Below are 24,977 nucleotides of genomic sequence, written 5' to 3'. Positions count from 1 at the left end.
TCGAGGAATTGAACGATTCGAACGAGCAATATATTGTCGAAGAGCGAGAAACAGGGCGCTTTAGATACAAGGTTAATATTAATTAAACCATCGAGTTTATAAGCGAGTGACCGAATAGGAATCATACGTGATCATACCTAAGTTTTCCACTTTTTTAAATAATATTCCTGCCACGCGCAAGGAAATATCGCGAAAACTCCGACTCGAACGTAGCTTTGAAGGTTCGTGGAATAGTAAAAAATTTAACTTTGCTAACTTAAGTTTGAGAGAAACGTTTCGACGAAAATTCATTTCTAGCGTATTGGAGTTGAGATGTTCAAAGAAAGTTTTAAAAATTCTTCCGTATTTATTTAATTCAACGAATAGTATTTTTTATTCCAAAGACAGTCGTATACATGTACGCGTCCTTGACCAAAAATTGTGTTATTAACGTAATTTTGAATCTCGAAACCATGAAATTCCTCGCACCAATAAATATGAAACAGTTTGAATTTCTGACGAGGAAATATTTGTCAAAACACTTGTCCCTGAAACACCAAAACGATGTTCAATTTGTCGACAATTCATCTGGAAAGCGTTTGCTGCTTCAGCCAAAACAGCAATTTCTGACGGCTCTCCAGTAGCAGTCTTAAGTTGTTCCTTCCGAAAGGCCAAACACTGCCAGTGTCACGAAACAATTAAACCAGTCGTGGCGAAAGTTTGTCGAGTAGCAGCAAGATTTTTATGAACACAATCTCGCTTTCGAAACCCACATACGCTCGTAGTAAATTTATTGCACAGTTATTTAAATTTGTTTTTTTTTCTCGCGTTTAATTGTACTCTCTCGCGCGTAAGCATTATTTGCATCGCGCGTAATGACGATATTAAAATATACCAAATTTATTGCCCATCGTTCGAGTGGCCTATTTAAAGCACGTCGGTGATTTTACGTCGGGAAAATAAATAGAAAATATATATCCGCGGAATAAATTATACCTTTTTTTTTTAAACGTCAATGCTTTGGAAATTGTCGCGTACGCGAGGTTGACGTTGAAGTACGAAACGTCTGTACGGTGCATCGAGTCCGCGAACGAAGCCTGGCGATACTAAATCATTGGGTGCAAAGATGAGTTATTGTTCCGTGAACCTGGACTTAATTTACAAGCACCGAAGGCGCACACATATCCCGATACACGTATAATTCCTGCAAGAATGAATTTCAAACGCATGAAACGGCTTGCAATTAGTGCCTTATTATGAATTGATATCCGACCTGGCTACGATGCATTTATCTCCGTTTCTCGTTCTCCTGGCATTCCCCCGTTCCGTTTGTCGACTGCAAGCACGGGATATAAGCATATTCGTACTATGCACTTGTTAACGTTCCCCCGTTTGTATATCTGAATTCATTTAGCTTAAGTAATTTTTTTTCTTCTTTCTTTCTTTGTTCCTTTTTCCTTTTGCAACGTAACTGGAAACGAGACTGCGCGTGATATATGCAACAACGCGATTTAATTCTGTTCGCTTGGTTATTTCTATAATTACATAACGCGTATTATGATTCCCGGAATAAATTCTAAATTTACTTTCCGACATAATCCGACAGACTGCTGGAAGGTAGGGAATACACTTTTTTAAGCGAATTATGTTTGCTTAAATTCACTCTTACGCGTGCAAGCGTCGTCGAACGGCACGAATTAACGAGTTAATATTCCTTTCGATTGTTCGGATCGAATATTAACGGACGAAAACACAATGAATGGATGATTATGGAAAAATGATCGAACTCGTGTTTTTATTCATTCTACGATAAGATGGAATCGTCAGATTCTTATGATAAGACAAATAAACTCTAAAATCATAGAACGCTTTGGTAGTTTCAGTCACGATCGTTGACTTTCTGTTCTTGGATTGAAGTTATTATTGGTGCACGTAGCGTTAAATAGTAGATTATAAAATAATATGCATATTGTTCTTTCAATTTTATATAGATAAAATATTTCCTCTCTTATATCTCAATTTATGTAAGTTTAATATTTCATATCTGTTCATTCATGTGGTATATTCTTCCTTAATCATATTTGTGCCATAAATTTTAACTAAATATTCATTTACATAATTTTCTGAATGAAATATGCATTTATATCGTACAATATTAATATGTTTTTTTTTACATAACGTGCACGTTATATAAAATTGTAATAATATACCATTTTTTCATTTTCTACCATGTAAATATCACAAGTATTGTTATCACATTTATAACGTTTTCATCCGTATTTATATTGAAATTGCATCATTACCATTTACCAGAACAATTTCGAATGAATTTCCGATCGAAGTTGTTATTTTGTTCCGCGCGATTAAAAAGTGAATTAAACTTCGCACTTCGGGCGTACTTTTTCAGTTTAATTTTTAATTAATAGCCTTTCCTCGCGTGCAATTTGACACCGACGAAAAGAATTCGTCGGTTTTGCAACACGTAACGCTGAAATTTACTCTTTATCGTTTCATGCGATGTAGGGTCGCGTTATTAATACAAATGAGGAATATCATTATTAAACTTCATTTAATGAAGGTATTTGCGGTTGTTGTTCCACGGAAATGTATTCAATGGTGGAAAATGTTACATTTTCGATTTACGACGCCCCCGGGGTTTTCTCTTCAGGATCAGACACAAATTAAAAATGCATTTTCCATTACATATTGTTTTATTAACGAGGAGAAATATCATGTGCTTAATTATCGAATAAAATGACACCCGCGTAATTAATCTATAATTTATTTACATTGATAAGGTTAATGCGAGAGATATGACGTTACAGTGAAATATTTACACAGATGTACCGATGCAATGCAAAGTGCAATTGCACTCTTTTTTCTTTTAACGACGTTACTTAAGCCGCTTAGCTCCAGTAATTTCAGAAATTTTTCGGATTACAGAATTTATTTTTAGCTACATGTACATAATAAAATATAAAATAAAAGTGAATAAAAAAAATTGACGCTGTAACGCGACGAAGAAGAGCAAATACCTCTTATGAAACCCAATAGATGGCGCCAATAAGGACATTTTCATCTTTTTTTAAATAATAATCATTGTTTAACGCTAACTCATTTATTATTTATCTTCTGGACACGTAACTCTCAGACGATGAACCGGATCGAACGTCAATATTAACAGTCGACGAATAAAAATAGAACTGTTCGTTTGCTAAGGTATAGATACAGTAATCCTCGTTTATAGTAACAATTTTTACCCCGAATTCAAGAAACGAAATAATCCTCACCACTTTTTATATGCATTCAACGCGAGCAACTAATCTCGAAGGAGTAAACTTTAGTCGCTAATGAAAATGCACATCTTTCCCTCATCTATTTCTATATTATTTATCAGTTTAATTTTCACGTCTGTTACGATTAAAATTTCACTTCTAAACCACATAGGTGGAAACGTGAAACAACGATGATTATTTGAAGTATTCTAATGTCTATAAAATATTCTATTAATTCGAACTTTAATTCAGAAGTTGAATTACCAAGTTCTCTGAGGCATCAATCGATAGAAGAAAGGCTGTAAGGTTCGAAACCACTACGACTCGGAGAACACTCCTGGTATAGACGGTGCCATACATTAAATATATGTCCACCGTTTCAGTATAAGTTTATTTAGTCGTTTCATCAATTCCAGAACACAATTGGCGCGTACGCGGACGGTCTGATACTATACCTCAGAGATAACAAGATTGTTTGTAAATATTGGATGAGGTAAAGATGTGATCCTATCAGACACTGAAGCAAAAGACGGGCACCGAGTGTTTCCTTCAATTTTCTATAACTCGGAAAATATGATACGCACAACTTATGTACGTTCATACAACATATTTCACTCGATGTATTCTCCTAGGATGGGCTATCCTCTATCCGATTGTAAAACTATATCTCACGTAAGCACGAAAACACTCACGTTTGTTTTGCAAATTCCAAAAGATAGACAATAAATTTTCCGAATAAAAGTTGCTCCTTTCAATTAGTTCTATCGAACAGAACGCTTAATATCTTTGAAATAGAATCGATTTAATTATTTTAATTTATAAAATGTAGAAATGAATTTCTTAAAGCTGATAATTCTGTGCCGATAGAGAGAACTCTAAGAGCTTTTAAGAATTTACATATTAAGTAGAAGGAATTTTTTTTAACAACTTTATTAATCAAATAAAAACAAATAGAGTAAAATTTACATAGAGAAGTATACCAAGCAGGATGAAAAGGCGAGGTTCACCGCATAAAGCTGTTTTGCAAACAAACAAAAGTTCAGCGGGTGTTAAGGAAAGCTAGAACGAAAAGATCGAAGCATAGTCAAAGAACTACTACTTACAAAAGAATGTATCGATATGGTGATTAAAATTGGCAAAAAAATATGAAAATCGTACAGAGGAATTTTGGTCCGATGGAATCCGAGTTAAAAGAGTTGGATGTCAAAAAACGGGTTTGAAAAGGGTCAAACAAAATATTATACACGAGGTACTTCTCTACGACAGTCAAAATTACGGCAAAAAATATTATTCGGGTTGTATGATGGCTGAAATAATATTCATAAAGTACTCGAAAGAATAACCAGCGTTAATATTTTATAAAATAATATAGCGAATATTTAATTTTAAAGATAACAAAATAATGGTAGTGGAGGTCACAAGTTTTGAATACTTCGATTGGCAATTTCTCGATTTAAAACTCATTGAATATCTATGGGATCGATTCGTAAGATTGCTTGCAGACTTCAGCCCCGAGAATATAAATCATTAGGAACCATAGAAAAGGTGGGAATGTAATTTCCTCATAAATTAAAGGATATAATTGCCTGAAAAATAGCGAAATTAGAAATTTTTACGAAAAATAACCGCGGAACGACGCAAATAAAGACATTTCAAAGCTCGAAGCCTCGGATTACCAATCCTATTGAGTAACTTCTCGGACGATGTTTTTCCAGACGGATCGTACCAAATCGTTTAAAACCACAACTTTGAGCTTATTTACGGAATTAAAACAATTTTGTCTTCAATTTATATTAAACGAGTATCAAGCTTAAAAACTCTCCCTATTTCTTTTCTCAGAGATATCTTAATTTAAACCGATATCTATATTTTTCATTTGTGTTAAATATGGAAAAGGTCATTGTACTATTTTTGAAATTTCCAACGCACATTCCACGTATGTATATTCCGTACACGTTCCAAGCTTATTTCAGACATGTTTTAACGCATTTGTTCCGGGTAGAAATGTATCTAATCTGTTTTTAAAAATCGTATAAACATTGGCAAGAAACAAGAATTTGAATAAACGTTTACACGGACGATCTCAGAGGAACGTCTGCGATTGTTACGTTAAGAGTGTCGTTCAAATAACTAAGCAGAATACCCCTTATCGAGGTAACTCAAGGTCAATTATCCTCCCTTGGTAGCTCGTGTTACATATCGTGGACTTTTGAACTTACTAACGAGGGCGGGGGATCGTACCTCGTAATTTTCGAACAATCACTTCCATCATTCTAAATTCCGCCTCCCGTATTCTCATAATGTCAACTCAGACCGCTCCGACTTACCTTCTTCGTGCTCGTCGCGTAGCTTCCTAGCAGTAGGTCGTGATCTTCTCCTGGATGCGTGGAATTGTCGCAACGAAACTCGTTATCTCGTGTCTAGAAACAGAACAGGCTATCTAACCGCGACGTCGGAGAGAAAAGGACAGAGATTGATCAATGATATAACGAAAGATAATTACGATCGTCCTACTTGGGACGTCGATTCATAAGCATTTTTATATTTATAATTTAAATAAAAATTTATAAATACTTCGTCAACACAATGACACTTTAAATAACGAACAACGTTTCGTACCTCGTTTCTAAAATAAAACTGAAGTTAATTTAAAATTAGAACAGAAGTTATTAAGATTGGGACTCTAGAGAGGGAATGTAGAGTTTAAGACTCTATATTTTGTAAGGAAATAAATTTAGTTCAGAATCAGAAATAGGTAAAATTGATGTTGGCTATGTCCGGGAAATATATTTAATTTAATTATCAGAAGTAGGCAAAGTTTGGCCTGGTTTCATCGATTGTTTGTCTTCTATTTTCTTTCTTTAACCATAATAATGTTGACTGAAATGGCCCCAAACGATTCAAGTTCGAAATATTTAAACCGACGTTGTTTCTCTAATTTGTTTTTCACCTTTACTGGATTCACACTCAATGTAAAATGCCACTGCACAAAGCGATAACACAAATTTTCGCGAAACTTTGAAGTCATCTTCAATTCTCGTAAACAATTAGTCGCATCAATGTTAAAATTACTTGTACAGATAAACGACACGCAGACACGGCACGTCGAATATTAAATCCTTTAGAAAAACTAAATTGGTTTGTTAACAATTTTCGACGTTTGAAATGACAATTACACGTATCCGTAAATTAAAAACAAATTGTTCCCTTTTCTACTTTCACGCATATTTTCGCGATCGTTCCCCTCTTTTTTTAGCTCCGCGTCCTTCTCTACGTTCGCACGAAAAGATCGACAGACAATTTGTTTCTAAATTGTTTAAAATTTTTCTTCCGCGGATCCGTATCCGGAAATTATCGAATTCATGAAATGTAAATTTTCGATACACGATACCGTTAATTCAAACGTTCGTAAACATTTTAATGACGCGTGGATTGATACATTTTTTAGGGAAGATAAAATGACTTGTTAATAATTTCCGACGTTCAAAGTTACATATATCATAAATGAAAAGGAATATCTTTCTCTAATTTTCCTTTTACTACATTTACACAGACCAGACAATTCGTTACCGAAATTTCTAATATTTCAAATTACACGATCATTTTGTATATCGGTAGAAAAAAGGAAGTTAATAGTAATCCTCTTGGCTTACTTTCGTAATTAGACTGCGGATTTTTATGCAAATTCATAGATTAATAGAATTAATGAAATGCTTTGTAGAGGGTTGTCTGGACCTATAAATATAATAATTCTTATATTTTTGTATGTTAACCCCTTGGCGTGCGATTTAATTCCAAATAATTTTTCAAACTATTTGATTTTGTTTAAATTTGTTCGTACAATGGCCACGAAAAAGATTTGTTTCACGAATACCTCGCGAACGTAAAAATGTACTGATTTTAATACACAAAATATTAAATATGAAGAACTTGCGACGCGTCAGATTCGTCATTTTATGGCAAGGGGTTAACAGCATTCTCTAGTATTTCTAGAATAAAAATTTCCCATAAACGCACAAACGTACGATCTCTCTATATTCCTCTTTCGTTTTCAGCCAGGGCTGGAGCCCGAAACGTATCCTCTGCTTTTGTACGTGACGCGATGAAAATTAACCGGGTATCATAGGCACGCCATGTCAGCGATTACGATGGCCCGGAAGTCGCTGGAACGAAACTCGTTACCTGGTACCAGGGACATCCAGCAGGTAACAGGGATGCGGCGAGAGCCGGTCGACCGAGCAGCTGTAACGAAGAAAGAAACAGGAACTCAAACAGCACGAGTTCGAGGAGAGACGAAGGCTAGGGAAGAAGGCTTCCACCTACGTAGCTTAGGAAGGAGAAAGACGAGAACGCGGGGAGCGCGGGCGATAGGCGGAGGAGCGGGGGTGGTGAGTCGAGGCATAGACATACACCGACAGAGAAAGAAACGAAGGAAGAAAAAGAGGGATGGCGAAGAAGAACCCCGAGAGCGTGCAGAGAGTAAGAGAAAGAGATTCATCGGATAGAGAGAAAGAGGCAGCCCCCTTTTAGGGGGTGGTCGAAGCGATGGTTGGGGGCGGAGGAGGAGAGATTTGTGAAGGTACGAGAAAGCAGCAGAGGTACCAGCAGTGGCAGCAGCAATGCCCGGGCATCAGGGCACAGTTCGCTAGGCGCAGGCGCCGACCGGTAGACGGTTCCTGGTGCGGGCTGCAGGCGGCAGAGGGTAGAGAGAAGCGAGGGAGGTGGATGTCGGAGGGTGCCCGTAGGAAGTTTATCGGCGGCGAGTGGCGGTGGGTGGAAGTGGTGCCTTCGGAGGTGGGGTTGTAGATGGACGGTGGAGGTGGAGGTGAAAGCAGGAGCATACTCCGTACACCGAGGATTTCCAGGCAGCAGACAGTCTACGGCCCGGGACAGAGGGACCAGGACCAGCCTCGGGGGGTGAGAGCTCGTCGTGGACCCTCTTCCTATCGATACGTGCGAGTTACGTATTTTCGAGTGTCGGTTGCCCTTGAAAGTTCCACGGACTCTGGAACGGGGTATTTTTTTTTTTGTCGACCCGAACTCGAGGCAGACTTTGCGAAACGGTGACGAGATCGGTCTTCGGGGACGTTCGCGCGGAGCCAGTGCATCCACGGAGAGGCATCCCGATAGAGATTCCACGCTTGTGTGATCGTTAACGTTACCATCGCGGAGAGGGGAGGAAAACGCAGCCGATCAGCGGTAAGGGTAGAAGAGGCCGAAGAGGAACAAGAAGCGGAGATGAACGCAGTCGTTTGGCCGGGGACTGCTCGGAGCACGTGCCTCGCACGCAGAAGGCGCTCCGAGCGGCATCAGGTGCGTTAATCGAAGACCGATCTACGATAGAACCGAGAAATCGGACGCTGATAATCATCCCGCGAGAGTAACGTGTGTTTGCACCACGAGTTTCACGACGTTTCACTTATCCGGGTCGATCATCGTCTAATGAAACGACAAGCAGGAATGACCGGTCGTGCCGTTCACGCATCGAGGACGATCTCGATGATCGGTTTGCTGGCGTTTCTGTTGATGTTTCTTGGATTCGACAGCATGGGACACGCGAGTGGACACGATGCTGACCGTGCTTCGAACCATCGACAGGGTAAGTTTTTTTTTGAAAATGAGTTTATTTTGATCGTTAATTTTAGCTCGTTAAATAGTCCCGTGTTTCGTCGGTGCGTGGAGCGTACCGCGCGAGTAATTCCGTGCTACGGAGTCACGCGAGCGACACAGGATTAAATTCGTTCGACGTGGATTTATTTTAAACGATGATCATTTCGCATTTGTTCGTACGATAATACTAAACTTTACCTCGGATTTTTTTTATTGGAGAGAGAGATATTACCTGTAAATTGTTGGACGTCGTTGCATTTAATAGACACCGTTGCTCCGGGGTGGATTGATTGACGTGGATCAACGATCTATCAGCGCATGATAACGTAGCGTTAGAGCTGTTATTAATCGCCACGTGAGAGATCGTTTTAAGATATTCGTGCAGTTTTAATAGCGTGATGAAAACGCATAAAAGGAAATGTATGCGTTGGTCGTGGTAGGCGGTGAAAATAAAAAATCTCGATCGTCGTATGTATAATCGAACAATTACGGAGGAAGGAAGTAAATTAAAATTTCATTTCCATTTTATTTAATGAAATATCGTTAGAGTAAAAATACATTTAGAAATTACCACAACGAGAGATGTTTAGATAAAAGGCCAAACTGGCTCCAACTGTTTTGGAAGCTTTCTCAGTTGAACGATAAAAGAGAAAAAGTACAAGTGTTGGGGATCGAAATTTCACGAACGTGTCTCGTATATTAGTCCAACAAATCGCTTTCTAAAATCTGCTGTGTTCGCCGTCCCGAGAAAGAATGACCCTGGGTCCTGCTCTCGCGCGGTGATCGATGTTCCAGGATCGATCTTCCTTTCCTGGATCATTAGGCCCTGTAACATGTGTCTACGTTATTACAGGTACTTGTTCCAGTAAATAAACACGAGAAAGATTAAGGTGCTCCTGCACAGATCTTTCTTGGATCGTTAGTGTTAGGTTCTTGGCGATTTAAATAAACACTAATATTTTCTATTAGAATTGTTTAACATAAATCGTACGGTAGTCCAAGAAATACTAGAATTATAAAACTGATAGTTAGTTTTATCCCCTTTTTTATAATTGAAACATCTGAATAAATTCTAGAATCGTGTGTTTCGTAAACGATCTATTTTCTCTGAGTGTTAGGATATTTAAGGTAATCGAAACAAACAAATATCCTTGTCCAGGCAAATAAACAGCGTTAGATAGGTTCTCGCCTATGTAAATAAACTCGAGGTATTCTAAGGGTATTCCAAGACCGATGTTTTCTTTTCGTTGACCATCAAAATGTGTAACCTACGCTGGTAAAGGTTCAATTTCTACATAAATAAATGGTACTACATATTTCAGGATCTTTTCCCTTCCTCAACGTGAGCTTACGTCAGAATAACTTCTTATTTGAGTAAATAAACTCTAGTACTACGTGTTTCAGGATCGATCTCAACATACCTTGAACCATTAGGACTCGTAACTTACGTCCACGTTGGGATCTTGCATAAATAAACTCTAGCATTAAATGTTTCAAGATCTCCGCTTTTTCCGAACCACGGGACGCGACGCAAGAAACGCAAGTACGACATTTTGATCGATATTGTAATATTAAAACCGAACTTTGATGATGTTATTCGCGTTAGGAATGTCTATTTTTTTCGTAACAAGCGGAACATTTTCGTTCCCAGTGAAAAGTCGCCTATAACTCGCGAGTACCGGGTACGCGCGCGGGACACGCACGATAACGCGTATCGACAGCTAAAAAACAAATTTTTGACACGCCATTCGTGAATGTCTATCGCACCTAAACCAATTCGACAACGCTTCAATGGGCCAGCGTGTAAAACAGGACTAAAAATTCCTATTTATACTGCCGCGGTTTACACTTGCCTCGCAACGAACATCCCCCCGCATCAAAACATCAGGCCGCAATTGTTTTTCGCGTAACGTATTACGTGCTATGTTCGCCAACCATACACGATTCATATTCGAAACGTGTAGGGAACACGCGTTTCATCGAATTAATACGCGCGTTACAGCGTGTGCGACACAAAGAAACGTATTTGACAAAATCGAGCGTATCCTAAACAGGGATGGGGCTCTATTCGAATAATTTAATATTTATATACTTTGTGGGTATTCGAATGATGGAGATACTATTTAAATATTCCAAAATTGCTGTGTAACCATTAAGCATCTGGATATTTGTACTTGAATGTTGTTTGATTGGAAAAGTAGTTCCAGCCCTAGGGAAAATAGTGTAACTAACTCATTAATCGGACAGATGAGAGAAAATAGTGTTCCATTTCCCAGAAAGTAATTAAAACAACCGATTTTATCATCGACAGGATTATCTTATGAGTTTTTTAGTGAATAATGGTTAAAAAAAAGGGCAGAAATATTTTGACAAATAATTTGCATTAAGAAAATCAGCTAGAGTAATTAATATGGAACATAGATTCAGTCTTAGTAGTCTAGAATCAGTAAAAATTAAAAAATGAATCGACTTACTTTGAAACAGACAATTTTGAGGAATACGATATAATTATTTTTTGGGTAAATAAAAAACACTTGAGAGGTAAAAATATTGATAAAAATCTACGTGTCGAGATAGTCGAAAGATAAGAAATGATTGTTTTCCCCTTGGAGACTTCGTTTTCGAGACAATCGAGTTCGAAGATTTGCCTGGCGCGTCTGACCATTAATCGTTATTTCTACTTACGTCGACGTCCAAGTCGTACTCTATCGTACGTTTACCAGATGATTTTTTAAATCAATTTTCTGGGAAACTTTCTCTACTCTTCTACACATTTTTACATGCAAAATCATCCGTTGTTTAGTCTTATAGAAGTGGATCCAACTTGAGACTCGAAACTATGGTTATATCACATAGATATCTGTCCGTAGCAAAACCTTGTCACGATACTGTCTCCCAAAGATATCGACATCAGTATCCCCTTTTGCAACAGTATATATAGAGAATGTTTAATAACGTTAATCCTTCCAGGAGTTACTTATATAAGCAAAAATAAAATTTCGTATCAGAGTTATTAATTGCTGACAGAGCGAGAGGAAACAGATATTTTATTCAGATTTTTCTCTCGTAGAGGAGATAGAGTTAGTCGTGCATCATTTTACGTAGTATTGACTTCTCTCGAGATTTTTTTAAATAATTACTACTCACGAACACATGTTAGTGTTAGACTTTCTAACTATCAATTTACGTCAAGTATTGCACAGTTCTTAAGGACGTTTTATACATGCATAATGCTTCCACAATGGAGGATTTAGGCAGCCACACCGGAAGTTGACATCACCAGGCGCGATTTACACGTACAATACTCCGAGATTGCAATGACCTGCCCGCGCGAGTAATTAAAGGTTAAGTCGGCGACCCGAGCTCCCGAACCGTGTCGCGAAGAATACGCCAAGATAACGGGAATATTCGAATCCACCGAACCGTTAGAATATTCGAACGGAGAGAACCGCGCGGCAATTAGCTGCCCCGATGTTGGATCGGTGGAAACGTAACGATCGGCCCGGTAAACGGACAGCGGAGCTATAACGGACGTACTACGTTGCATTTCGTCGGGGAAGGAAAACCGGCAGGGATCGCCGTTAATTAAGAGCAAATAGCGGGCCCGACGGAAAGAAAAAGCGCGCGGAAAATTGCGAGCCGTGGAAGTGTCATGATCCACGTAAACGCGCGGCTTAACGAACGATTCGAACTCTCGCCCCTTAATACGTAAGGTCAACTGGCGCCCGAAAAAAAGACCCAAAATGTACTCCTCACCCGGGGCGATCGTTGAACCTCTCGTCGTTTCCTGCCCTCCGGCAAAAAAGACGTTTCACAGCCCCGGTACGGTTTTTTCTATCGTCGACCAGCGAAAACGGTAGCCATGTGCCGCGACTGCTTACCGTATTTCGCGTAGTTTAGCACCCCCTTGAACATCTTTTTGTCTACGCTTATTTTTATTTTTCCTCTGTCCTCCTCTCTCCTCGCCGCCCCGACCCCTTTTCCGCTTCCTGTTTCGAGACGCGTAAACCCCGGGCGCGATTTACATCGTCCGCTTGTATCCCTGTCGGCTGCACGCGCTTTACTGTTTCCGCGGCCAACGAAATAGACGACAGTCGGCGGCTGCAACGCATACTCGGGGACATTCCAATTCATAACTAAGCGACTCTTTGTTCCGTTTGTCTTTTTAGTTTGTCGCGTAGGAGTGATTAGTACGGAACACCGTGTAACCTTGGCGACAGCTTTCACAGTCTCTTTCAAAGTCTGGAGACGTTGTTCTTCGTTCGCAGCTGCGACCCCTTCTATTGTCTTCGGCTCTACGCGATCCGGTCTCCGCGTTAATAGATCTTTTTCATTCATGATTTCGTCGCGGTGATACTCGTTTGCCTCGTCTGCTTTTACTCTTACGCTTTGTCTCGCTTTTTAATCGTTCTCGATTTATCGAACCTCCACTCGTCGAGTTATTAAGATTTAAAATTCGATACTTTTTTAATATTCTCAAATTTAAAATCATTTATCGTGGATTTTCTAAATCGATGGCAGAAAGAATTATTACAGAATTTTTTGGGGGAAAGAAAATGTTACGTGGTTGTATAGAGGACGTGTTCCCCGTATAAAAGTCTAAAATACAGGGATCAAAAAGTAATCGGGAAGCTTGCTACGTCGAGTGACTGTACTCGAAATCGAACTTAAAGCACATTCCAACAAAAGTGTCCCGTCTAATCCTACGATTAATATATACGCGAGAAGGCAATACTAAAGGAAAGTTAACTTGTCAAGAAACTTTTACAGAAAACTAGGTTTCTCAAAGTCGATTCGAGAAGTCCTATTGTAAAGTTTTCAGTAGCAGTTCAAGTTCTTACTAGGCAGGTCTTATTGGTTGCATATCCTATTTATTCGTTCCCTGAACTCCGCGGATCTGCTCGTGTTTATGTTCGTTTATTTTATTCTTTGTACAACTTCTGCATCCAGTTCGGTAATTAAGCAGAAACTGGACGCGGAGTTAAACAATTCCGCTGAGAAAATCTACTGTTATCTCTTGTAGCCTCTTCTCTGCGATGGAATATTATATTCGAAGTTCCGTGAATTTTGTAATTAAATAACAAGGACGCTATCAGTAGCATTTATTACTTTCTTTTTAAAATACAATTTTTCTGTTACGAGACCTTGTTTTTGAAAGATTCGACTTTCAATACTCCCCGAAATTATGTCGTGGTTGAACGTGTCGTGGATCTCGATATGGACCATGTATCGTTTACAAATACCATTAATATCATGTACGATGTTGATTCCTTCGATAGATGCGTGACCACCACACGCAACCCAATGCAAGAAGCACATTCACGTATTCTCGACTACTGTATCTTATCACTGTGACGGATTGATGGAAACTGGTAGTCGAAACCAAAAGATAATAGCATAATAAGACAATAGGTTATGACACTGTATCAAGTGCATACGACATCGTGTCAATACGATTGTACGTAAATGGGAAATTAAATGCATCGAGATTCGTTCGACTATAATTAAGAGCATTTGAGAGCATTCAAAGTTAATTTTCTATAAATTGCAATAATAATATGCAACACGAAGTTTGTCCATACACTTTTTCAAAGTAACTGACGTTGAAAATTCGTTGGATACGCGATAAAGTATGACTTACCTAACGTGTCTCCCCATTGCTCGATATTTTCACTTGTTTTCGTGTTCATAAGCATTGGTGTTGACTCAATATTATTTATTTCAACTGGTTGTAACTAGTTAAACACGATATGATCAACGGAAAATAAATAATATCGTACTATATCAGAATTAGTGTTTAATAATACGATGCAAGTAGAAATAACGAGTAATGGTCAGACGCGTTCGCTATGTCGTATCCTACGAAGTGTAAGAATTAATTTTCTCGAAAGTATCGTACGAAAAATATCATGTTTTACATTTTCTGCTGTTTTTACGAAAGTAAATATTTTTAATAAAAGCGTATTTGAATTTACATAGACGACTGTTAAGTAAATATAAATTTTTCGAAAGGAAATAAAAAAACGAAGAGCTAATCACGAAGAGCGTTCGCGTTATTTTATATTATACACAGTAAGTTCCACTTTCGAGCGACACAATGGGGATCGCTAATTGACCACTTGAAAGCAGGGTAGTAATTTTTATTTCGAATCGAGGCTAGTTAGGATCGAGCTTGCGACTGCTTTCGCGCGAATCGATGTAAAAATTGACACACGTAAGCGGGAATTACGCGGTCTAGAGCGGATTCGATGTGAGCTATTATTTATTATTTATTATTGAAATTGATACGTTAGTAGGTGCCTTTCGAATATATTCGTTAATTCTGAAAATAAATTCGATGCATTAAATTTGTTAAAATAGAAACAATTAAATGCGATATCGTGTCTTTACGGACTGAATGTAATCAAGAGTCGAAATTCACGTAAGGTGTTTCATAACATGTGGTTTCTGCTTTAATGTTGGACAAAGGATATAAAGACAATGAAAAAAAAGTTCATATAAACATGTGTCCTATTTAACCTTTTTTCCGAGTTATAGTCATTCTCGTGCTCCAGTATAGCTGCTTACTTTTATAGGAAGCGCTTAAAATGGCCACATTCAGTCTGAATGGAACCTCGCAGCCATGGTGTCATAGACTTTTTCTACAAAGACACCGTTTGTCGAATTTTTTGGCTCCTTCGTTTCATACCTTAATTAAATAAACAATTATCAAAATAAGTATAAAAATGAGAATCTAGTGAATTTGAACAGTCGATTATTATTTTTTTAGCCTTTGATTCGAGGTTTTAAAATGTGAAACAAGTCAATATAAATGCACATATAGTAAAAATTTAAATTAACGAATTATTAAGCGCATTTCTCGAGAGAATGAACTAGGTTGACTCGAGAAACAGAATAGTCAACAAGGTCGAGAGATAGCAAGAAGTTCTCGAGCGTTGTGTATGTTACCGTGAAAGTGGATGGTTAGTATACGTACATACTTTCTGTCGAACGTTTACTTTCGCTAATTTTATAAGTAAATGTGTACTTTAACGTTTTCAGTTCTCATTTTCTAGCGAAAGTGTACTCTAGCTACTCGTCGTCAATGACCGTTTTAATGTCTCTGAGTAGACGACCGAAACAACTAGACTAATTCGGTCCATTGCAAAAGTAATTGTTTCAGTTGGAGAGGTTATAACAAAAACAACGAATAAATTAAATAAAATAAAAATATAACTCTGAAACGTTGTGCGACAAAATTGCATGATTCTCGAAATGAAATAAATATAAATATACATACGTTCGCCAAAATCAAAATAGTAAACACTAGAAACTTTAACAATCGCTAAGTAATGAAATGCAATGCAAACAAATGACAATTTAAATCAACATTCACTGAATACACAAGTGATAGTTTGCAGTGAGTAGTAACAGCAAACAATTACTGAAACATCCACGTTCATAGTAATATAGTACGAGTTTTGGTAAAATTAGTTGCATTGCCTACGTTTATATATCAATATGTACCTTTTTCATTGATTTTGTATCTCCTGTCCATCAATTTCTTTTCCATAAAAGTTATTTCTACGTTTCAACGTGGAAAACTATTGAATGCATTCCTAAGATGCGAAATTTAATATTTTGTAAAATGATACCCATAGCCGTACGTTTTCCCATAGTCGTGACTTCAAATTTTTACATCCAACAGAGTATCGCGATAAATAAAATAAATATTTAAGCGAGTCTTGACCGAGCTAATATTCCAGCAAACTCCGCAACTTTTTCCCGCGTACAATATTTTCTTTCATTATCATACCACTAAATTTACAATTAATTCCATTGGGGAATTTTTTTAACAAACATGTTGACTCGAGTAGTATACTGGCGAATACATAGGTTGAGATATTAAATAACAAGTGTGAAAGAAATACAAAACAAAGTATAATATTAACGAAAAAAAAAAATTCGATTCTTCATTATTATTAAATGTTGTTACACCGTCGTATCCAAAGCGATTAATAAGGTCGTGTCGTTGCTTTCGCGAAAGGACTACACAGTGCATTCAAAATTCAAGGTAGTCGCGACAATGTTAATTACAAATGGCCGGGGTACTACGTGTTGCTTTCTTCGACAAACGGGGCGCGGCGGAATATTTCCCAGCGAATTCCCAAATCGCATGCAAAACTGAAACACGCCTGGCGTTCGTTCTACACGCGGGGACACATCCCCCTTTTCATTCGACCCGCGCACAGTCGCAGGTCGCATGTAATATGTATTTTTTCTCCGGTCGTTTTTCCATACGCGAGGAAGCGTAGCGTCTCTCTTTCTAGCGCTTTTCTAAACGCGTGCAACTTCGCGCGCGGGAACAAGTTGCACGGTAAGACAGCAGTTTATCTTGCCGCGTTACAGAAATCGCTGCTAGAAGCGGCGATGGTACAGGATTGAAGAGGCTGCGAACGACGGGGGGAGGGGACGGAGGGGACCCGGAAAAGAGGGCTAAGCGCGCGACGTAACCGCGGGAAATCGCGTGCAACGCGACCTACTTCGAGGAACAGCCGGAATTCGGGATTCGTTATTAAGAAAACTTCCCCACTGGACGGCGGTATGAATTTTTCCAGATTTCACGACGATAACTCGCGGCTGTATAAATTGGACGGCGAGTTTTATTCGGGGTCGACAAATTTATTTCCAGCCTTTGTCGATGCAACATTAGTCCTTTTGCTGGACCATGGTCGATAGAAATGGTCGCAGTGTCATTTTTAAACTTTATATGCTTCCACTAACAGGATAGTCACGATTTGATCGTACGTACCTACGTGTAAATCATGTATAAAAAATTGTACAATGATGGAACAGCCTTCGTCTATATGAAATATAAGAAATAGCTTTTATCGATGCAACATTAGTTCTTTTACTGGACCATGGTCGATAGGATTGGTTACAGTATCATTTTTAAACTTTATATACTTCCACTAACAGGATAGTTACATCGTACGTATCTACGTGTAAATCAAATATAAATAATTTACAATTTTTTATATTGTAAATTGATGGAACAACCTTTGTCTGTATTAATAATTTCTCGTGTATCACAATGAAGAAATAGCTTTTATCAAAACAGATGAAAATCTATGCCTAATTTTTGACCACAATACTCGTTTATAATTTTCAAAGCCTTCGTGTGTAACCCTTCAATAAATTTACAAATCTCATACGGTGGATTCCAGTTAACATCTTTAAATTTGGATAACATATCTATAATATAAATCTAACATATTTTATGCAATCAAGTAGCAATATCTAAATATCGCGTGCCAGTACAACCATCACGAATTAAACACATCAGTTTGAATTTAATATTAATTCGATGTCTTAAAAAAGAAAACTTTTCTAAATATCGCTTCTCGTACGTACGTACGTCCACAGTAGGGAAACCACTTGAGAAAACTTTGGGCGTTGATCGTCGATATGAATTTTCCGAGGTCCCCGGGAACGCTGCAAACGAAGGGAGGAAGAGGGGCAGGAGCAGTCGAGGTTGTCAAATTTATTTGTGTCGCGCGGCCAGACTCCGTCGCGTGTTTTTTTTTTTCGTTTTCGCGAAAAAATCGGAAATTTCTCGGCGCTCGTAGTGCCAGAAGTTCGTCGATCGAGGGAAGTTTTGTTCGCCAGGAACCGGGGCTCTTTACTGCGGAAAGTTTAATTTACCAGAATCCATCAGCTTCCCCGAGTTCCGTCTAATTGTGATAATCAACCGATCAGTGATCGCTACCGGTAATCAATATCTATGGGAATTAAAATTGAATTTAATTACTATTCGCGATACGGTATCGCGAATCTGCTACCTGCTTCTCTGAAATCCGTCGTCGTTGTTCAACGTCGCGATCGGATACAATTTTCTTCTATACTGTAGTATCGACTAATTCGCGATTGAAGATTGACTGTTTAATGAGAATCTTGATGAGGAAATTTAATATCGCTCGATATTACGGTCCACCTACATACAAAAGGACCTTGTTCGCGGGATTGCATGTTAAAGATAACGCGGATTCTGTGTACCCCGCTGGTAATCAGTTTCGCTTTATTAATTCCGTCGAGAAAATTTTATTGAAGTTTCCGACGGACGTTTAAGTCCCACCGTCAACACAATAAGACGCGGAAAGTACATCTTCGCGTTCCCTGCGACTTTCTAATACGAGACGAGGCGAGATATTAAGCCCCCGACCGTCCGGGAAACCGTTCGGCCAATTTAATATTTAAATGTTTCATAGCGAACGAATCGAAAAAAAAAAAGAAAAATTGTAGAGAAAAATTCGTGACGCGCATTGTTATATATTCTTGCTCGTCGAAGCTCGTTGCTTCGCCATTTCCTTTGAATCGTTTCGTCGCTCGTTAAGCAATATCGCTACAGCTCAGACAAACGTAAATTAATTATTTATACTTCGAAGTTGTATCACGGTTCAGGGAACGAGGAATATTTCCCGGCGAGCGTCCCGAAGGCGCGAACTTTGCATCTCCGCGAGCAAAACTCTATCCGTTTTCGAATTTACTACCGGCATTCCGGACAAATCGCATAATTTTACGTCGGCTGACTTCGTTTCTTCGAAAGAGAGAGAGAGAGGGGTGGAGGGGGGAGGGAAAGTTTTCCGGGCGATGAGCTAAGTTACAAGGAATTTCAAACTTCTCGGTTTGACAAGGATGTCCCGGGCTATTGTGAATTTCGCGCGAATATATATTTTTTAATATCTCGAAACTAATAAAGCAACACTTCTGCGGAGTTCTCGTAACAATTTTATGCCCCCCCCCACACTTTGAGAACGAGAAGGAAAAGATAGGAGAGGAAGAAAAGGTCTTATATTACACGCTGTTGCGAGTTTCTGTGTTTCATCAGGCTTGAGATTTACGTTTCCCTTTGCATTATTTTTTTTTTCTCCCACTTTCTTTTTTTTTTTTTTACTCCGTGCGTTTCTTCCAGCATTTGCATTATTCATACTCTATACGTAAAGTAGGTTTCTTTTAGTGCGATATAAAACGTGCCGTATTAACCGCGCAATTCCGTAGCAATAAAATGACAATTAAACTGGAAGGAATTTTCTAACCAAGCAAAGGGCGTAATTACGTTCGAGTCGACTAAAATATTTAAACGCGTAACGCGTGGTTGTGCTCGTTTAAAAAATTAGATCGAGAATGTAGTGTTCGCGTAGTTCGTTAACATAATCTTTCTACTCGACGTTTAGATCCTCTTCAGTATGATTCATGGAAAGAATAAGCATTTTTACGCGAACCTAGAGCCAAAGGAAAAGAAACTAACGCATGGGAGGGGGGCAAAAAAAGAACCTTGCATTATAGTTGTTCTGGTATAGTCACGACTTATTCGAATTATTATTTATTATTCGAAGTTATTTAAGAACGAATGGATAATGTTTAATGATCAATGAAAGCAATCAAATGATATATTATTATTTAAAGTAATTTAAAAATAAATAGGTAATATTCAGTGATCGATCGCGTCGAGTGAATCAAACCGTGTTAAAGCTTGATCATACCCGTAGAAATGATCGATGAAAGCAATCAAATTATATCCAATAAAATTTCGAAACAACGTTTCCGATCACGTTCCGGCCCCGATTACGTTCTAACCTCAAAATATAGATTGCCGAATGAAATGACTGACTGGTGAGACAGTTATTGCGTTAACGCGTACCGCGTTCGGTTGTGTACGTAGAATAATACGCGTCTCTGCAAGAGAGCAACCGAGCAAATAAACCCGGACAAATTACTACGGGAGCAAATATGCCCGTGAAATTTAATTACCCGCGGCTTCGAATTTAGCGACATCGATTTCTTTTTTAAATTGAAAATGCACGTGCCGCGACCCGGCGAAGGCCTGATTTCTCTCGGATAAAATTCACTCGAGACGAACAATTCCATCGGGCCAATTCGGTTAATTGAAACTTCGTCGAAGAGATTTCATTTATCGAATATCGTGCTCGATCACCTTTCCCGTCATTCTCATTCTACGCGTCATTCCTCTGGCGATCTTCAGGAATTTTTATTATAAAATATGCACGAATCGTTGTGCAATTATCTAACGCATTAAGGGAGGAGACCCATAAATGGTAAAACGAAAAGTGATATTTGATAATTTTTTTACAGCATAAGGGTTTGATGAAACTCTTTGCCACTTTCCATATATATTCTTTAACATTTTAAGATACAAATATTTTTTTTTCGTTACGTTTTATCGACTTTGGATGAAACAATAAATGTTATTACGTCACGTTAAAGAATATATGTGGAAAATGGCGAAAAGTTTCATCAAACCCTTATCTTGTAAAAAAGTTGTGAAATATCACTTCTCGTTTTACCATTTTACATGAGTATCCTCCCTTAAGTTATTATTAGAAAAGTCTTGTCGCCGTATTTACTAAGATCAAAAAATAAACATGTATATTGTGTTTTTATGGGTTTTCGAGGAACCAAACTTTGACTTTGCGAATAATTTCTTTGAACATAGCACGTACAGCTCACGGATAAGTATTATATTACAGAGTTTCATATGATGAAACAACGCCACGCTTTAATTGATTGAGAGCTCCAGGAACGTCGAAGGAAATATCGACTGTGGGCGAACAATCACTTTGACCCTGCTCGTCGATGTGTTTCTATTCCCTCGTGCAGAACTCGTCCAAGTCTCGTTAAACCAAGTTACTTTCTCCACGCAAGAAAAGTTGTACTTAGCGACGTTTAAATTAAAATATCTCCCAAAACGTTCCTCAATACTATCTCATAAAGCTTCTTTCCTAAAAGAAATTCGATATTCAAATACCATCCCGTCCACGTATAGAAATATTAATTACAACCACGAAGTCTTTTTCCAATACAGCCAGCAATTTCGAAAACATTTCAACCCTTAGCCCGGGGCTCGTTCTATAATATCATGTCAGAGTAACGTGGTCGTATGAAAAATAACTCGAGACCTTCGGTTTGATTAATCTTTTTGTTGCCATCGAGATGGATAGAATCGTTTTACAAAAATAAATCGTTTCGGTTAGTCTCGTTTTAAGGATCGCGATTCATGAACATTTTCGAACGTTTTTAAGAGAACGTCTAATGAAACGGCTGCTCCCCGAACCGGGTCAGTTTGTATAATGAAAATCGTGGCGAAGAAGTTTCATACGGTTCAAAGTCGCTTGTCGCGCGGCAAATCGCAGAGGCAGGAATTGCACGAACGGTGGTTGTGCATACTTCGCCAAAGCATATGGGATTCCAGATTCCGTTATTAAGAAAACTTGAACGCGGAACCCACCCGTAGTATGAATATCTCGGGTTCCTCGAGGGAAATGGACCGTTTGCCAAATTTATTTTCGTCGTTCCGTGCGCGCCGCGGACCCCGTCGTCGATCGATCATATATTTTTCTTTTTTTTTTTCTCCCCCTCCCCCAGCCAGCGAAATTGTACGATCGGCAATGGTAACTGGAACATTCGTCTATGTTCCCGTGCGCCGTTGTGTTCAAAGTTGGAAATGATTCATTAGTAATGGTACCGGCGGTACGAACAGTATTGGGAATTCAGTGCGTTCCCCGACAAGTTTTCGATTAAATCAATCGCCGCGAAGTTTCGACACGGTGTTATTTGAATCCAGCGCTCTGGCTTTGCTTAAATATCTTTAAACTTTTGCCCGCGATATAGCCACCTTTTTTTGTACGGGGGAACGTTTTCTCTTACATTGTACTGCTTCTACTAATTTGAAAGAAAGTTGACAGAATCGTAAGTTCGATTACGTTTGCGTCGACTTGCGGTGAAGCAAGAAATTTCAATTAATTTTTTTTGTTTAGTGTACCCGTTAAACAACCATGTTTGATTCTGCGTGTTATCGTTCGACTCGTCGGGAAATATTCGCGAATTTACTGCGTTGCGATCTTAGCGACGAAAAACCACACGCAAAATTTGTTCTTCGTTCTGCAGCCACGTGCAACCTTTTTTTTTGTATTTGTCAATATTACGGGGGTAAACAATGGTTGCCTGGAATTCAATTAGCGAGCAAGACAACAGCCCTGGTTGGTGTTTATATCTCCCGACTTCAATTTGCTGATTGTTGTTACGCATACAAAGCCTGTGGTGGCTGTGTAGACCTATTTTAAAAGTGTGTACCTACGTTGTGTCGTTAAAACGAAGGGACGACGAGCGTACTTTTCAAGCACGGTGCATAATACGGCTGCCCGTAAAATTGAATTAAATTATAACGAAATGACAATTGGAACTTCTAGTAGATCGATCATTTTATTGCTTAAATTAATTTATATTATTTACGAAACTATGAGCTTAAGAATTTGGTGCTGTGATATAACAACTTCCCGAAACAAAGTCCAATACTTCGATAATTTAATAAACGAGCGAACGAAACTGGTTTTAAACTGATGAATTAATAATGAAAACAGAAATAGATAGATTATACCTTTGATTTTGTGTAATTAGACTTCTTGAAAAATTGGTACGTTTAAGAGTGATCATGCAGGTCGTTAAAATTCTTTGCCGCCTCGGTTGCCAGTTTGTCGACGTCTATTGTAGCCATTGTGTACAATAATTCAATTTGCATTGAATTGTATCGGACGCGGGACGTGCAAAACGGAGCAACTAGGCGAAAGAAAAAGTACAAATCCATCGACAGGTTTCATTTATTTCGGATTTACGTACAATAGCGTTCTCTGCTTCTCGAAAATAGAAAAATCTACGACAACGTGATCCATGAGCACACGAGAGTTTCTCTATTTTGGAAATCAAACATTTTTACTGTGCCCTTTAAAGACCTAAAAAATTAATTATTTTACAGCGAGTCTAAGAAAACAAACTCGTAGTTAAGTCAACCACAGTGGTCACAGAAAGATACATAAAATATACAAATATTATAATTAATTCACACGTTAATAAATTGAACTTTTCCCTCCCAAGGAATCTATTTTAAATTAGTAGAAATTCAAGTTCCTCGAATCTAATTAATAAACTTCCTACATTAAAAATATAAAAATTGGAAATAGAAGTATGATTACATTTAAAGGAACGTTTTAATTTGAAAGATGGATCGTTTTCGAACATTGTTCGTTTGGTTCGTTGTCGAAGCAATCGATGAGGTCAAACGGTTAAGTACTGCGTTATTGAATTGCTATCATCGATCCCTAATGGTATCAGTACCGTCACTGTTCTCGATAGCGATTGACGTACCCATAGACTCGCATGAGCGCCAGATTTTGAAAGCTGTCGGAAGAAACGCGAGCCAACGTCCCGAACGAAGGACACGTGAAACTTTGCGCATACCTGTTCGATCCAAGTAGTACGAAGCTTATGGAAAATTTACGCTATCGCTCTAAAAATTTCTCGCTGGTGTTCTTGCGCAACCGCCTTTACTTGTAACCTTTCGAGAATATTTTAGAGGGTGACTATAGTCTCGTTCGTTCAATATTAATTTTAGCTCTTAGCGTAAGAACTTGAACTTTTGACCCTTAACGAATGAAACGCGAACTGCAAGTATTGGCAATTTGCAACGCCTCTGCAGACACTCTAATTCATAGTAAAACTTTTTAATCAAACGTATAAATAGTATTCTCAGGGTAGATCGTTCGATTTTCAATTTTCTCTCGATTACACGTTATTTATTTTATGCGTGTAAATATAAGCAAAAGCATGGCGTTCGAAAGGTAAAATAATATTTTGCCTGAACAAATTTCGTTGCAAAACCACAAATTTCTCATAATTATATTTTCGTGGAAAGTGTATCAGTACCAACGAATGCACCCAATGTGTCGCCATTGTTTTTAAATAACGGCATATTTTGCACGAGCATTTTGCGCCCGTGTACGTAACTGCAAATAACGAGTGAAGCCTAATCCCACGCGTAGCGATAAACACGCGATGAGCGTTTCGTTGCGGCAAAATTTACGGATAATTACGTTCTATATTAGCGTACATTTTCTACGGATCGATAATGTCGAAATAGAATGCGAATGAAATTAAGAATGATTACCGATATCTTTGCCACGATAAAATCCAGGGTTCGTTGTTTCGTAAAATAAATTATACGCGTTATTTCTCCATCTACATTACGCGCGTTATATATTATCACGGAGCTCTTACATTGGA

General features: G+C 38.4%; 1 protein-coding gene across 1 annotated transcript in view; it reads left to right on the top strand.

Moving 5' to 3' along the window:
- LOC143351345 (lachesin) overlaps positions 1-24,977 on the top strand; it is a 129,490-nt gene that overhangs the window by 27,103 nt on the left and 77,410 nt on the right. The window contains exon 5 of the mRNA XM_076782827.1: positions 7,310-8,853. Within this exon, the coding sequence (XP_076638942.1) occupies positions 8,697-8,853 (157 nt within the window). The 5' untranslated portion in view covers positions 7,310-8,696. The remainder of the gene's footprint in view (positions 1-7,309; positions 8,854-24,977) is intronic.

Source organism: Colletes latitarsis, chromosome 2 (genome assembly GCF_051014445.1).
Source record: "Colletes latitarsis isolate SP2378_abdomen chromosome 2, iyColLati1, whole genome shotgun sequence".
Lineage (NCBI taxonomy): Eukaryota > Metazoa > Arthropoda > Insecta > Hymenoptera > Colletidae > Colletes > Colletes latitarsis.
Note: the sequence above shows the minus strand (reverse complement) of the source record. Positions and strands in the feature narration are given on the sequence as shown.